The 16,777-nt window shown below is 46.9% G+C and overlaps 1 protein-coding gene across 1 annotated transcript; it reads right to left on the minus strand.

Moving 5' to 3' along the window:
- Positions 1-948: 948 nt before the first annotated feature.
- LOC148686992 (tubulin tyrosine ligase 3-like) lies at positions 949-12,789 on the minus strand. The gene is made up of 10 exons (XM_088662654.1): positions 12,652-12,789; positions 11,326-11,410; positions 9,085-9,151; positions 7,906-8,019; positions 6,367-6,479; positions 5,978-6,152; positions 4,562-4,623; positions 2,901-3,029; positions 2,614-2,728; positions 949-1,106 (listed from the first exon to the last, which is right to left on the minus strand). Exons 2-10 carry the CDS (start codon positions 11,329-11,331, stop codon positions 967-969), a joined length of 921 nt encoding a protein of 306 aa, XP_088518780.1. The 5' UTR covers positions 11,332-11,410; positions 12,652-12,789; the 3' UTR covers positions 949-966.
- Positions 12,790-16,777: the final 3,988 nt, after the last annotated feature.

Here is a 16,777-nt window from a genome sequence, read left to right on the forward strand (position 1 = left end):
CCATGAAAATAGGGACATTCTATTCAATTATAATAAGGGTTGCCCAAGCCACTCTGGGTGGCTTCCAACATTTATATACATATGCATACACACACACACACACACACACACACACACACACACACACACACAAACTTCCCTATACAGGGCTGCCATCAGATAGCTCAGGAGTCACATAACTCCATATCCTCCAACATTTCTCCGATAAAATAGGGACGTCCTAAAGAAAAGTGGTACATTTCAGGATCAAATCAGAAACATGGATGGTTTCCATAAATCCAGGACTGTCCCTGAAAAATAGGGACACTTGAAGTGTCTGAAATGAAAGCAAGCTGTACACACACACACACACACACACACACACACACGTCACAAACAGAAACCTAGGTCTTTTTTTACAAACAACTTAAACAGATTCCCAGTTGTCAGGGTCTGGCTGGACACTGAGGAGTGGTGGTTGGAAACTGACTTGGAAAAAGTGATCAGTGATCTGGGGGAGCCTAAAAGCTACACCCACCCACCCACCCACCCAGCTCACTTCAGATAAAGAAACTCCATAACACTTCTTTCTTAGGACATTTTCACATGGAAGACTTGAAGCAAGCTCATGCTTCAATTATTTTGATCTAATCTCCACTGGAAAGAAAGTTAATTTGCATGCCAAACACCTCTACTCCATTCTCTCTTCTTACACAAAGGAGGCCTGCCCAACCATAGACAAGAGAAGGATCACTTAGCTGAGAAAAATATCTCAGAGAAAAAGCCACGGGGTTACACTTTGGGAGGTAACCCATAGCCACTTCTCAATAGTCTCCCCTAGAACACAACTGGTGGCATTAGCAAAAATTTCAAGAGAAAGGCAATTTATCACACATTCTGCTCTCCCATCCAGACCTTTTCCAGGTACTCGCTGGAGACAGCAATAGAGAAATCTCTGTGGCTGTTCCTTTTTTGAAAACACAGCTCCTACCGCTTACCTGGAGTCTCTGGGAAATTTGGGGGCTCATTCTGATTAGCATCCAGTCTTGTCATGTCGGGAGGTTCATTCCAGTATCGTTTCACCACCACTTTGAGAAGGCTCCTGGCCGCAGTGAGCTGGAAATCCTCTGCCATAAAAGGGAGGAAGGACACATAATTCTCTGGTGAGAATCCAGGGGGGGGAAGGAACCCCTAAACTATCCTCCCCCCATAACTGTCATTTGAGGGCACCCATTCAATCCAGCTGCCTCAGTGGAGGAGATGGGAAGCAAGGGCTCTTTTCATTAGCTTTGCTGGAGGCCCAGTTCCATCGGGTGTCTCCTGGCCCTGATTTGTGCCAGCTGGTCATCATATTTAGAAATTGATGCCTGAATTTTGATTTCCCTCTTCCCTCCCTGTCTTTTTCCCTTGCGTGGTGTGTGTGCGCGCGCCTGTTTTTTTTTAAATATAAGCCTACAGGTAGGGACTGTTCTGTTTTGATTGTATGTAATCTGCTTCGGAAATCTTTTTTGGCTGAAGGGTGGGGTACATGTGCTTGAAAAGAAATGAATGAATGAATGAATGAATGAATGGTCTGTGCCTACGGAAGTATTTGTTTTCATTTCTATTTCACCCCATCCTAAGGACTCAGGATGGGTAACCATTTAAATGGGACATAATTTACACAGAGCTGAATAACACACTTTTCTTTTTTTTACAAGCTTATTAAAGACTCATCCACAGGGATTAATCTTACTCATTTAAAAGTAGGCCAAACAAGAACTTGCAATGTTTCTGGGGAAATGCCCATTCATGATCCACTCACACTTTCTACTAATGGCATGGGAGCCATTTCCCTGGGCAAGATCCTACACTATGGTGGTAGGTACTGCCCTTTCTTTACTTGCCTCCCCTCCCCTTAGTTTCCTGTCCTGTCAACATTTAGATTGTAAGCCCCATGAGGACTGGGTGGGTTTTTTCTTAAGACACGCTGAAAAGTGGCACGTATAGTAACAGCAACAACAGAAGCAACTTGATGTGTGTTAGCTTGAATAACCTACAGTGGTACCTCACAAGACGAATTTAATTCGTTGCAGGAGTCAATTCGTCCTACGAAAAGTTTGTCTTGCGAGTCACGGTTTCCCATAGGAATGCACTGAAACTTAATCAATGCGTTCCTATGGGCTCCGGGGGACTGGCGGGGGCGGCGGCGCTTGCTCGCTTGGCTCGGGGAAGGCAGGCAGGCAGGCAGGCGGCAACAGCCCCGGCAAGCAGCGCCTGTTGCACTTCGGCTCTGGGGCTGCTGCCGCCTGCCTGCCTGCCTTCCCTGAACCAAGAGAGCAAGTGCTGCTGCCGCCGCCCAGTCTCCCAAGCCGAAGTGCAGCGGGCGCTTGGCTCGGGGAAGGGCACTTGGCTCAGGGGACTGATGGTGGCAACGGCGCTTGCTCAGGGAAGGCAAGTGTCGCTGCCGCTGCCAGTCCCCCGAGCCAAGCGCCAAAGTAGAAAGTATATCCGAAAACATGGTGGTCCTTTACTCTGGGATAAGGCATCTCTTACCCCAAAGGTAGGGCAAGCAAGGAGCCCATTGTGCTAGAGTCAAGGAGTTTCTTTCTCTTCCCCACCCCACCGAAGGAGAGCATTGTGAACAGTTCTCACCAATAAAGGCATGCTTTTCATCTTCAGCTCCAAGGCGGTAACAACGTGGGAAAAAGGTATCGGCATCAGCCTGGTCAAACCATGGCAGGTTTCGCAGGTTAAGACACAGCCCTACCTGAGAAAGAAGGGATGGATGCCTTTGCAGCGGCTTAATTTCCCAAGTCCCCACAGCACACATACACAAGCCAGCTGGGCCCAGATCCTGCAGATTCATTTCCCCAACTCAGAGCGCTATTCGCACTCTGCTAGCATGGCCCTGGCGTTCAAGAAGCAAAAACTCTGCCCACCTTGGTGGTGAAGGTGCCCGCCTTGGCATAGTGGTTCATCATCTGATCTTTTCGCAGGAGGCGGCAGTCAATGACATCACGCCGGTTGGTCCAGATGAAATAGGGGATCTGATTGCGAACCAACCTTGACTGCCAGGGAAAGAGGAACGGTGAAAAGTAAACGTGGAAGCCTAGTGAAACAGCACAGGAGCTGGTTAAAACAACAACAACAACAACAACAACAACAACAACAACAACAACAACAAGGACAAGGTAGGTGGGGGGGGAACTGGGTGCAGGTGACAGATCTGCTGTTGGGGAAGGTGAAATAAGAACAGGCAGCTAAATTATGGACTGGAAGAAGGTGGCATGATGGTGGCCCAACAGCACTGGCTTCCAATTTTTGTCCAGACCCAATTCAAAGTGCTGGTTTTGACTGTTATATGGTTCAGGACCATGATAGCTAAAAACTGGCACCCTTAGATCATCATCTGAAGCTCTTCTCTGAATGCCACCTCCAAGGGAAGTCTGGAGGGTGCCAATGGCCAGACAGGTCTTTTCTGTAGTAGCTCCCATTTATGGAATATTCTCTCTAAGGAGGCCCACCTGGTACTAACCTTGTGATCTTTTTTGGCGCCAGGTGAAAACATTTCCCCCCAGAGCCCTAACAATATGGTGTTGCACTGTTAAATATTTTTAAAATAATGTTCATATTAATGTTTTTGTTTTTTGTTTTCATTTGACTGTGAATCACTTAAGGATCTCTTTCTATTTGAGAAGTGATGTATAAATGGAAAAAACCTAAATCCTGAATAAATCTAGGTGATGCTGAAGAACAGAAGGAGAGGGTCTATGATGATCAAACAGAGAGCAGTGGTTAGAAAGTCCGATTATGATTGAGGAGACCCAGATTCACATCTCTACAAAGCCATATACCTCATTGGTCCAGTCACTAGCTACTAGCCTATGGCTGGGTACAAAACCAGAGTATAAAAGTGCATGTGGGTAACACATATCCAATTCTTCCATGTGTGTTTTTGTCCATGAACAACAACACATGAGTGTTTTAAATTGTGGAACCTCGGATTTTGAACGTAATCTGTTCTGGAAGACCGTTCGACTTCCAAAACGTTTGAAAACCAAGATCAATGGGCGGTCGGCAAAATACATTGAATAAATGGAGAAACATTCCGCAGAAGCCATTCCACTTCTGAGGCGCGTTTGAATATGGAAACAATTGCTTCCGGGTTTTCAGTGTTCGGCTTCCGAATCGTTCAGCTTCCGAGACGCTAGAAAACTGAGGTACCACTGTATAAGGCCAACCAAAACGTCACAGAATAGTGTGCATGCTATTAACGATAGAACCTGGAAAGCTTGCACACTGCTTTGTCACATTTGGTTGGCCTCTATTGCCTTAGTATGGATCTACTGATATGGGGGAAATCTGAATTAGATGGAGGTGGGGGGAATGTGGGCTGCAACCCGGATGAGGACAAGATGGTGCGGAAGGCATGAAAAGCATGCACACCTGGGATGCATCAAATCCACTTTAAACTGCCCTGTGCATTTGTGCAGCCTTAGCTACCTCAGTGGGCTTTTGCAGGAACCAGAATTGTGGAGGGAAAGGTTTCGCTGATTGAAGGAAGCATTTAAGGGGGAGTTCACCATCACATCAAACTAACCATGAGGCTATAGGTACTATCAATGGCATCATCTTGTTCCTCTTCCCCCTCTTCCTCCTCATCTGTGAAGGAAATGGAAAACAGCGGAGACAAGGGTCACTCACAGTCATTACCAGGGAGCAGTATCCTTCTTGGACACGCTGAAACTGTATTTAAAGTGCTTATTACTGTGGGTAAGTCCATAAAAAGATGGGTGCTCATCCACATACAGTATTTAATTATTTTGTTATTTTTGTAAACCACTTTGAAATTGATAACCACCTTCAAATCATTGATAGAAAGGCAGCATGGGTTTTAATTTTATAGATCTATACACACACTTAAATGTTAAAAGCAGAATCGCAAACACACACCTAATGATACTTATTCGCACTTAATTTTATAAATTTAAGTTGTAGAATGCACTCTCTGAAGAGGCTAAATTAGGAAAATAGTGCAGAGTGCTATTTTATTAGCAAATGTATACAGATCTTGGGTTGCCAGTGGTTTCCTTCCAAAACCTGGAGCAATATTTACATCAGTTATATCTTTTTCTTGTTACAAAAAAATGCCAAGTGAAATCTAAGAGCGTTTTTTCCACCCAACCTAATATAGTCCATTTTTACTGCAAGTTTTATATTATTTTATTCAGTCTTCACAAACGTAGCTATTTTGCTGTGTTTTCCCTTGCTGTGTTGCCAACGCAAACCTCATGTTTAGGAAAACATAGTTATACCATCCTGTGTTTCCTTGTACCACTTTTACACAGTTCACTGCAAACTCTTTTAGGTCCAAACAATGGCCATTTGAGAAGGTTGAGTAACCCATGGGGAACAGTGTAAAGTCAGAGATGACATTTTAAGAAAGGTGAAGGTAGTTTGAAAGTACTATTGGTGCCCTCAACACACATACACACACATTTCCAATCCTAGGACAAAATATAGCTTGGCTTTTCAGTGTTTCACACTGAACAAATGAAAGCCAGTTGAGATGGGCACCTATTGGCTAGTGCCCATGCCATGCCAAACCTATGTGTCTCTATTCAGGGAGTAGCTTTGCACCTGTTTTTATAGCGTGCAAGGATTTATTTGGAGCAGGAACAGATGAACGTATCTGGTGCGTTTACACCTGAGATTCTTCCAAAAATTCAAAACAAACTTTCGAATGTTTTTAAATACCATTGCAGAGACTTGGGCTAGATGCTCCTTGAGGTCCCTTCCAACGCTACAGTGATATGATTCTATGAAACACCTCTTTTTACGTGGTTCTAATTGAGAATCTCAATGTTTCATTTAACATTTTTGTAAATCGCCTAGAGGGTTTCCTCTTTTGTATACATACATACATACATACATACATGTATACATACAGTCAGGCAGTATATAAATTTTGTTCAATAAAATTAAAAGAGAAGTTCCAAGAGGCTGGTGGCCTTACCGTCCTCAGGCCCTTCACTGTCATCACCATCTTCATCCTGCTCCCCATCAGGCGGACGTTCTCGCTTATTCACTACTTTAGCCACCTTGGGAAACTTCCTCTCCACCCAACCCCTGCCAAGCAGCCGTCTCCGAATCACGGGGTAAGGGCCGTTCACCATGAAGATCTTCCTTTGCTATGGGGGCAACAGGAGAGGCTTATCAACTTTACCCTGCTGTGGGAAGGTGAGGCAAGAACTCTCCCCTCAGTGATAACCACCACCACCACCACAACAACAACATCATCCTCATTGGCCTGGGTTGACCCATCCAACCAAGGCTACAGAAGAGGAGGAAACAGGCAGGACGAAGGCTAAAAAGGCAGACACCAGGTGAGCCAAGGCCATTCACCTTGATGGCTCTCTCCACAAATTGCCTGGCCTGCTTGAGGCGGTCTGGGTTGAAGGAAGAGTTGAAGCTGATGCTGCGAGGTGAGCGTCCCTCTATCAGACCGGCTGCATCTCCTGGAACGAAAAAAAAGGGGGGGCTAGCTAGGCTTTCCAACCTTTGTGACCTCTAGCACCTACCTCACACAAGGGACATTGTGAAACTTTTTTTAAAAAAATATGATTTTCATTAAATTTTCCATTTTACAATTTCAGATACACATTTTATGTACTTAAGATATCAAGGACTTCCCTTCTTCTCTTTCCGTGGTTCATTTTGCATATCTTATTGTTGTTGTTGTTTAGTCGTGTCCGACTCTTCGTGACCCCATGGACCATAGCACGCCAGGCACTCCTGTCTTCCACTGCCTCCCGCAGTTTGGTCAGACTCATGTTTGTAGCTTCGAGAACACTGTCCAACCATCTCGTCTTCTGTCGTCCCCTTCTCCTTGTGTCCTCCATCTTTCCCAACATCAGGAAAGGAGTCTTCTCTTCTCATGAGGTGGCCAAAGTATTGGAGCCTCAGCTTCAGGATCTGTCCTTCCAGTGAGCACTCAGGGTTGATTTCCTTCAGAATGGAGAGGTTTGATCTTTTTGGAGTCCATGGGACTCTCAAGAGTCTCCTCCAGCACCATAATTCAAAAGCATCAATTCTTCAGCGATCAGCCTTCTTTATGGTCCAGCTCTCACTTATATCTCACTTATATCTTATATCCCTGCATATTTTACAAAAACTATACCAATCAGTTTTCCATCATTACATACATCCAAACTTATTTACACAGATTAATCTGTTCCAGAAGTCCGTTCTTAAACTGAGGCATGCTTTCCGCAATGAGGCCTCCCACCACCAATGCCCTTCCACCGTTTGGATTCCGTTCTTAGACCGAGGTAAAGTTCACAAGCCGGGATACTACTTCCAATTTTGCGGAGTTCGTAAACCGCATCGTTCGTAAACAGGACTGTTCTTAAACCGAGGTACCACTGTATTGTGTCCTATATTTATTGCCCAGTGTGCCACCATCCTTTGTACCAGCTGGCAACCAGGATGTCCAATTAGGCAAGGATTAACAGCCAGCTCACACTGTCAATGCTAAAGGACCTGTAGAAGCCTGATGGGAACATGGCTTGGACACACAACTCATATCCACCAGGAGTTATGAATTTGGTGTTGTGGGCCTGATTCTGTAGAATTCCCTCCCAGCTGAAATCAGACAGGCCTTCTCCCTGTTGAATGTCAGGCATGTAACAAAGACCTTTCTACTTCAGCAACCATTTTAAGGAAGTTTTGTTTTCATGTTTAATTTTAATTGAACTTGCCCATTGTATACTTTTTTATTTTTTTAATATGCACTGCTTAGAAACTTCAAAAATAAGAAGGGAAAATAATACAAAGAGGATCAACAAACAAAATAAAAATCATAAAACAAATCTAGAGGGGTTAGCAAATCACATGAACATCAACCCACAGCACAGAACCCCTGGCAGCATCTTGGCAACTCACCTTCTGGTCTATACCTGCTGGTATTGGGAGCGGTGGATGGATGGCGGCGAGTGGGGTGCAGTTGCGGACGTTCGACATTGGAGGGGGCATCTCCGTCAGGCTTCAATCTGCCAACTGAGCACAGTTGGATGAGGAACATTTAAAAGAACAAGGGTTCAAATGGCACATTAGGGGACTACATGGCTAGTCTAAGACATACTGTATTGTGATACGGAAAAACGCACCTGAAGAAGCAGGACTTGTTCCTGCTGTGATTTCAGAATGGAAGAGGCAGGAGATAACGGATCTCTCAGGGCCGTATCCAACACTGCAGCTTTGTTGGTGCAACAGATTTCTGCACATATATGCCAATAAAGGTGTTGTGATTGTGATTTCTGCACATGATCTAGAGCAGGGGTAGGCAACCTAAGGCCCAGGGGGCGGATGCGGCCCACGGACGGTCTGGGAATCAGCATGTTTTTACATGAGTAGAATACATCCTTTTATTTAAAATGCATCTCTGGGTTATTTGTGGGGCATAGGAATTCGTTCATTTTTGCCCCCTTCGAAATATAGTCTGGCTGAAAAAAGGTTGTTGACCCCTGATCTAGAGCCTCCTCTTTTTCTCTTGTCCCCTGCTCCGCCCCCCCCCCCCGGTGCACCCTCAAAATTAGTTCCAGAGCGTTGGAGAAGCCTCCGGAGCAAATTTTGGGGCACGCAGGAGGAAGAAAGGAAGCAGAAGTCCCCAATGTGTCAGTGGAACCTTGTTGGTGCAATATTTGTCAGTATGTACTAAGCATGGGCAACCTCGCTTGCTCTTTAAGGCTAACCTAAAACATTTTGCTGCCTGAAACAAAGGGCAATATTAAGATAATGTCCCAGCCCCAGTACTGACTGGATTGGCAGTCACCCCTCCTGTGGTTTCCAGCAACTGGCATTCAGAAGCATTACTGCGCCTTCCCCCATGAAGGTAGGGCAAAGTCATCACGACCAGCAGCCATTGAGAGCCTATTCCTCCACAAATTTGCCCTATCTTCTTTTAAATCAATTGGTGGCCATCACTGCTTCCTGTGGGAAGGAGTTCCATAGTTTAATTGTACACTGTGAGAAGAAGGGCACGAGGTTGGGAAAGGCTGCTGCAGGCAGCCTTTTGCCCTGAAGGCACCTCGCGGAGTAGAAATCTTGGAGTAGCTACCTTACCTCCTCTGCTGGTCCTTCTGCCCCCTCCAGCGTCGCTGTCCCCTCCTGCTTTACACTTTGGGCCCAACTGCAAGAGACCAAAAGAAACTCTCAGTGAGATTGTTAAAAGATCCTATGACTCTAAAAGGAATGCAGCCCCACAAGACTTCCAGGGAATTGCCCTACTCCCAAGGCAAATGCAGCAAAAATGACCTAACAAAGGCCAAACAGAATGTGGCAGCTAGACTGGTGACTGCGAGTGGCTGCCAAGACCATATAAAGACCTACCGTGTTTCTCCTAAAATAAGACACGTCTTATATTTATTTTTCCTCCAAAAAAAAACACACCATGGCTTATTTTCGGTGGATGTCTTATTTTTTCGAGCGGGAGCGGGGTGTGCAGTTTTGCTAAGCCCACGCAGATCCCGGGCTTCACCTGCAGCCGCAGCTGCCTCTCACCAGGCTCTGCGGCTGCAGGTGAAGCCCGGGATCTGCGTGGGCGACTGGGGACGAGCGCCCTGTGCGCTGTGGCGGTAGCGAAGAGGCGCCCGATCAGCCCGCTTCTCAGCTGATCGGGCGCCTCTTCTCCACCGCCGCAGCGCTCAGGGCGTTCGCCCCCAGTCGCCCACGCAGATCCCGGGCTTCACCTGCAGCCGCAGCTGCCTCTCACTAGGCTCTTCGCACTGCGCTGCGCTCCTCGAAGCGGCTCCCACCCCCGGCTTATTTTCGGGGGATGTCTTATATTTATTCTAGTAATTAAAAGCCTGACATGGCTTATTTTTGAGGACCGTCTTATTTTAGGAGAAACACGGTACATTGGCTCCCAGCACATTTCCGAACACAATTCATAGTGTTGGTGCTGACCTTTAAAGCCCTAAACGGCCTCGTCCCCAGTATTCCTGAAGAAGCGTCTCCACCCCCATTGTTCAGCCCAGACTCTGAGGTCCAGCTCTAAGGGCCTTCTGGCAGTTCCCTCACTGTGATAAGTGAGGTTACAGGGAACCAGGCAGAGGGCCTTCTCGGTAGTGGTGCCTGCCCTGTGGAACGCCCCCCCATCAGATGTCAAGGAAACAAACAACTATCTGACTTTCAGAAGACATCTGAAGGCAGCCCTGTTTAGGGAAGTTTTTAATGTTTGATGTTTTATCATGCTTTTAATATTCTGTTGGGAGCTGCCCAGAGTGGCTAGGGAAACTCAGGCAGATGGGCGGTGTATGTATGTATGTATGTATGTATGTATGTATAAATAAATAAATTATTGTTATTGTTATTGTTATTATTGTTATTATTATTATTATTATTATTATTAACACTGACGAATCTGCAACTCCCATGACCACTGTTTCTTCTAGGACAATTAGCTTGTTCTTGGGTCTTCAGAAGCTCTGTTCAAAGAGCTGCAGAAAAGAGTGTGTTTTCAGAAGCCCCACTCAAAGCACTATCTCGCCCTGTGCTTTGAAAACGGCTTTGCAGGCCAGCAAACACCCTTTTGACAAAGCCTCAACCTTACACACCTCACAAGTGACTTCATATATGACATCAGGTGTCGTAGAGCAGGTGGGTGTGCCTGGTCGGCCAAATAGGGAGGGCATAATAGAATGGGCATAATGAGGTTCCCCACTCCTGTTCTAGGTCTTGCTCTTCTTTAAGACTGGATTTATCTTTGGGACAGGAGAGGTGTGAGCTTGTAATGAAGTGAGAGAGCATCTCATCCTTTGACTGCCACCCTATCCCAAACACCCTTTTGGGGTCACTGTAGCCTTTGCCCACTGTGTGGTGTCTGCAACCATTTGAGAATTTGGAGTAAACATGCCCACCATTTATGGGTCACTACAACCTCTTCAAAACTGAACTGAACATATATCCCATGTATTTTTGGGGGGGGGGCTGCTATACAAGCATTGTATGCTGAGAAGAATATTTGGTGTCCTGGCAAACTCGGCTTCTATTTCTCGAAACCCAGCCCATATAGCTTTTGGGGGAAAACCTTGCAAATGTGTGGTTACCAGAGTCTGGTGAGGAAGTGAGCAGGGCTTACAAACAGAGAGGCAAGGTGTTACTACTTTAGTTAGCTTTTTATAGTACCCTACAAGTTCATCTACCCCTCAGATCCTGCCCTCTTTTAATTCCCTCAAGTCAGGGACATGAATTCCAAATCCTTTCAAAATATTGATCGCTGAAACAATATATTTGTGCAACGCAGTACATTCCCAGAGAATTTGGATCTTGGCTGTCCCAATAAGCAGCTCCGCGGTCAGTCACCTGCATATTCTTGGTGCCAGCTCCACTGCCTGTCCAGCGACTCACAGTGAACAGGTATGTCAGTCATGGCGCACCGCACAGCCACCTGCAGGGATAAGGTGACAAGCTCACTGTTGCAGCTAAGCTAGAGATCCTTCCTCTCCACATCAATATCCCATATAGGAGCTTATGACAGAATATAATCCGCAGACAGACATCCACATCATACAACCTACAGCAGCTGTCCACTTTCTATTATTGGACATAGCCAGAATTTTTTTGGGGGGGGCAGGCCTTTTGTTAGGGAGCAGAACCTCAGTTAGCTATGTATTTACTCAGCCAGCAGACCCTGCCGGACATGCTGGGAAAAGAACCTACAGGAGAGGTAGCAAAACATCGTCCTCTAGCGGCGTCTATACTGTTACTGCAGCTAAAAAAAGCTTCCTTGTATGTTTGATGGCCCTATATAATGTTGTATATATGTGACTCTAAAGCTTGGGTTCAGTTTTATATCTGCTTACAGTGACTTCAAAAATGGTCAAAAAACTGATAAATAAATTTTTAAAAATCATTTTGTGCGTGAGGTGTTTTTTTTATATCAAATCTCTTTGAAAGTAAGATTTTATCTAATCTTTAATGAAAGCTCATCAAATTATGATACAGGGAAATGAGGTTGTAAAAAAAGTCCTCACCCTAATCTGCACCCAATACTGCTTATTCATGTTGTGTGGAAACCCTGGAGTCCTTTGATAAACCTAGCTTTTCCCAGAAGCTTTTCAGAGATGCTCGCTTGGGTTCGGACAGAGCAGTAAAAGCTGAGCTGACCCAAAGTTGCTGCTGTACTGTGTTTCTGCTCTTTTTGCCAACTTAAAATGGGCTTTTCGTTTTCGTTTTTTCCCTTCACTGCCAGGCACAAAGCAGCTAAAGTCATTAGACAGGGAAGCACTGCTTGATCACATCAATACACACACACACACACACATTCAAGCCATTCGGCACCTTTCCCCTTCTAAAATCTAAACCAACAGTTCCCATACCCCCCCCCCAACTGCTTCCCCTCGCTATCCACCCTCCAACCAAGCACAGCATTCCCATGTAAACATAACCCTATAAGAAACAGGTCTTTGAGCTCCGAAAAACCTGGCACCGCAACATAGATGCCAACTCCCTGAGCACCCACAAAATTCCCCATGAAGGTGCCAGGCACCCACAGGGTCATTGCACGCTGCATGGCACCCACGTCCCCCCCCCCGGGGGCACCCACGGTCGCGGGGCCAAGTTGGCGCTCCTGCGCTTGCACTGAAGACGAGAGCACCTCTGTGCATGTGCAAAGGACATTCCTCTCACCGAGCGGTAATGAGGCCATCAGGAGCCGCGGCAAACGAACCACGTCCCTCCTCTTCCATGGGGACCTCCTCTTCTCTCCCCACCCACAAAGTTACTACCCCACAGCCTTGTCTCCACGGCCGGCTGCCCCAACCAGCATCCCCCCCCCCAGTTTCCGAGTCCCTTCCCCGCCCCTGAAAAGCTGAGGCTCCCGCTCCCGCCGCCGGCGAGGGCCCAGCTCCTCCGCAAGACTCCCATGCGGCTGTTTGGCGTTTCTATGGAAACCAGGGAGAGCGGCAGCCGGTGCTCCAGGAGAGGCCTTTTCGTTTTGCTTGGTTAAAACACGTACCCCCTCCCCCACCCCGGCCTTTCAGAAAGATATTTTGCAAAAGATATTTTGAGGAGAATTAATTCTGTCCCAGAGCAACTGAAGCTTGCTAGCTAGATAATTGCCACAATAAGGATAATTAGAAATGAGATCTCAAAAGCCATGCACCTCTGTTTTAAGCTGCTCTCCAGCAGGAACTTCTTTCTGAATCAAAACCAGGGATGTTAACAGATCGGCAGAGGTGGTTTGCCAAACCCTCCTTGCCTACTACCGGTATATCCATCCTTCTCTCTCCCCCTCTCTCTCTCTCTCTCTCTCTCTCTCTCTCTCTCTCTCTCTCTCTCTCTCTCTCTCTCTCTCTCTCTGTTAAATAGGGCACTGTCATCAGTGCATGGCTTAAAGCAGAAATTGCTAACCAGTTCCTGACTGAGCTACGTACAACTCCCATTAGCCTCGGCCAGCTGGGCCAATGGTCATGGAGGATGGGCACCGTAGTCCAACATGCATCTTGGGGCCACCACTTCGGCTGCCCCTGCCTTAAGGATATTGGGCGGCCGGGCTATCTTGTGCCCCTCAAAATCAGGTGTGGGGAACTTTTAGCCGCCTAAACGTTGCCAAACTGCAACTCCCATCAGCCCCAGCAAGCATGGCCAGTGGCCAGGGATGGTGGATGTTGTAGGTTCAGCCACATCTGAAGGGTCAAATGTTCCTCGTGCCTGTCGGCCATCAGGCACATGGATGGATGTAGTAGTCCATGCTGGCTAGCGCTGATGGGAGTTGTATTTCGGCAACATCTGGACGGCCCCAATTTCCCTTTCCCTGAATTAAGGGGGTGGTGGCAGCAGGTGACCACTTCTGGCTGATTGGATAGAGGGATGTAGTCATCCAAGATCGAAGGCGATGTGGGCAACAGCAGGAACCAGCCAGGCAGGGGGCGCAAGAGAGGTCATCAAGCTGCAAATGGGGGGGGGGATTACATCAAGGATAAGACTCCAGAGGGGGTTGAAGTAAGGCTTTGGCAGCAGGGTTCAAGGACCAACATGTTGAGCAACAAACAGCACAAAACAGATTGTTGTAGGTGCGAGTATCCTTAGCCTGAGGGGCACACATCTACATGGGCTCTACCCAACGGGACATACTATTCCTAATTTGGGACCCAGGTGGCGCTGTGGGTTAAACCACTGAGCCTAGGGCTTGCTGATCAGGTCGGCGGTTTGAATCCCTGTGACGGGGTGAGCTCCCGTTGCTTGGTTCCAGCTCCTGCCAACCTAGCAGTTCGAAAGCAAGTCAAAATGCAAGTAGATAAATAGGAACCGCGACAGCGGGAAGGTAAACGGTGTTTCCATGTGCTGCTCTGGTTTGCCAGAAGCGCCTTTGTCATGCTGGCCACATGACCTGGAAGCTGTACGCCGGCTCCCTCGGCCAATAATGCGAGATGAGCGCACATCCCCGAAGTCGGTCACGACTGGACCTAATGGTCAGGGGTCCCTTTACCCTTTACCTTATTCCTAATTTACCTTAGTTGCGGCTCATACTGTCTCCCTGCTACCTCTGATGACTCATCCACATTTGTGGCTTGCCCCCCGTGCTTGGTGTCCACTTGACCCTGTAAAATTCACGTGTTGGCAAAAGCCTACTTCCGGCTGCAGGTATACGAAGCCCAGACTTGGCACAGTGGGAGGGTTTGTGGCTCAGAAGCAAACAACCTCCCTAGGATTGAGGCCTACCTTGCAAGAGCAGGCCAATGGCATTGTATTATATCACCTGTTGAGACCTGCAGAGAATGTTCAGGATGTCGCACCTGTGACATCAAAGGGCAGCGGAACTACCATCGTATTCCAGGATTCTGTTCCTTCCTCCCATTGGCTTGGCTTCTTAAGGGTCACACACCAACCACCCCTGGCTGAGAAGGATAGCGAGACAGCTGATGGGGGTAATGCCCCTCTTTCGTTGCCTTTCTCTAAAACAGACTGTATGGAGGAGTGTATGCTATCTGAATTGTTTTTTTGTCCATCCCAGGGGATCAACTGCAGGAAAGAAAAACCTCCCACCACTCTCTGAAAGACAAGCTAGCTAAACTAGGAATTATTCAGCAGTGGAGTGCTGCTATCAACACAGGAACAGATGAGCAACACTTGAGTTTGGCCGGTGCATGAGGTAAGGGGCTTCATGTTCATTGGCTACAATGTTCAGAAGGGACAACGAACCTGCCTCTTTAGGTTTCTTTGACATGACAAACTGGATTTAGCAAGTCAGGTCTATCTAGGTTTCAAGTCCAGTAGGTAGCAACCAACAGCCCCACTGCAAATACATTTTGTCCTCAGAACCATGCAGTCTTCTAAAATCTAGTGTCATTCATTGCTTCCCCACAATCATATGGTTCCGCAGTTTGTGCTTGCTGTGCAATAGCCAAGCTGCCGGATCGCCTTTTGCCTTGCAAGTCTTTGCCACTGTTGGCAGCTGCTTTATATCTCTTGCTGCTAGGCTTCAGGACCATTTCAATACTCCTCGTCCTCCCGAGTCTTGGTGTAGACAAATGTGCGTGCATGACTGCATATAGAGCATGAGGATTTGCTATGCTGCACAAGAACGTCAAATCACCCCACAGGAAGCAGCCCGCAAATCCATTTATAGGCTACAAGGCTCTTGCCCACAACGGCAGAAGCTGAGCTTGAGGAACCAGCAATGGTAGTTCTCCTTAAGAAAAAGGGAATTGCTTAAAATAGCCCTTTATAACTTCTAAAAAAGAAAGCAGACACATTGCGTTGGTGCAGGGGGAAGGACAGGAGAAACTGTGAAATTTAGTTATTGATATACACCATTCTTCTCCTTTTGCCAATTAATGAAGCGGCATTAATGTTTCGCTTTGAGGCTGATAATATTTCGCCAACTTTCACTAGAGGAAAAGGATTTGAGTGTAGGATTTAATGTCATATTTAAGCAAACTGTCGCTTCCTTTTATAAAACCTTCAATACCCAATACACTGCCTCAGTGCTTTAGGAAAGGAATAGCTAACCAACTCCCATCAGCACCAACGTTAGGAATGACTGGACCTCTGGGGAAGCTCAGTGTTGGAGCTCACACTTCGTATACAGAAGGTCCCAGCTCCAAACCCTGGCATCTCCAGGGAAGGCTGGGAGAGACTTGTGCCCCCAACCTTGGAGAGCAGGTGCCAGACAGTGTGGATAGACAGCAATGTTGTAGATGGACCAATGTAATAAAATGTATGGAGGTCCACATGTTAGCCACCCCTGCCATGGGTGCACATCCTACAATATGCACACCTAATAAATAAATGCCTCTTGTATCAAAACCTTTCAAAATAGGTACATGTGAGCTTTAGAACAGGTGGAGCAAATCTACCCAGCAAGAATATTATCTTCACTTCAGGGAGGATTAGCTGTTCTTTACAAATCAGTGAGATACCCTCATAACATAATAGAACATGTTCTTTGTAGGGAGCATGGTAATTTGGTTTGCCTTGGCTTGGGAGAATGGAGCCTACAGTCCACTAAGGTGCGGAAAGAGCACCTACTCTGAAAACATCCTTTAGGGCAGGCATAGGCAAACTCGGCCCTCCAGATGTTTTGGGACTACAATTCCCATCATCCCTGACCACTGGTCCTGTTAGCTAGGGATCATGGGAGTTGTAGTTCCAAAACATCTGGAGGGCCTGCTTTCGGGCAAACAAAGAAGATTGGTCAATCCTAGTTGCTAGGACACGACAAGAAATTCCATGTGCTTCCCAGGCAGCATAACCGGACTCGGTAAGGGAGGACTTAGCACACCACAGAGAAACCATGCAACCACCGCTTAAC

Source organism: Zootoca vivipara, chromosome 2, assembly GCF_965207765.1.
Source record: "Zootoca vivipara chromosome 2, rZooViv2.hap1.1, whole genome shotgun sequence".
Taxonomy (NCBI): domain Eukaryota; kingdom Metazoa; phylum Chordata; class Lepidosauria; order Squamata; family Lacertidae; genus Zootoca; species Zootoca vivipara.

Excerpts from the sequence above, each read along its gene's own strand:
- LOC148686992 (XM_088662654.1), bottom strand. Across the intron at positions 6,480-7,905 it reads CAGCAGGTATAGACCAGAAG|GAGATGCAGCCGGTCTGATA; the intron begins GTGAGTTGCCAA and ends TTTTCGTTCCAG. Across the intron at positions 1,107-2,613 it reads TGAAAAGCATGCCTTTATTG|AGGATTTCCAGCTCACTGCG; the intron begins GTGAGAACTGTT and ends CTTTTATGGCAG.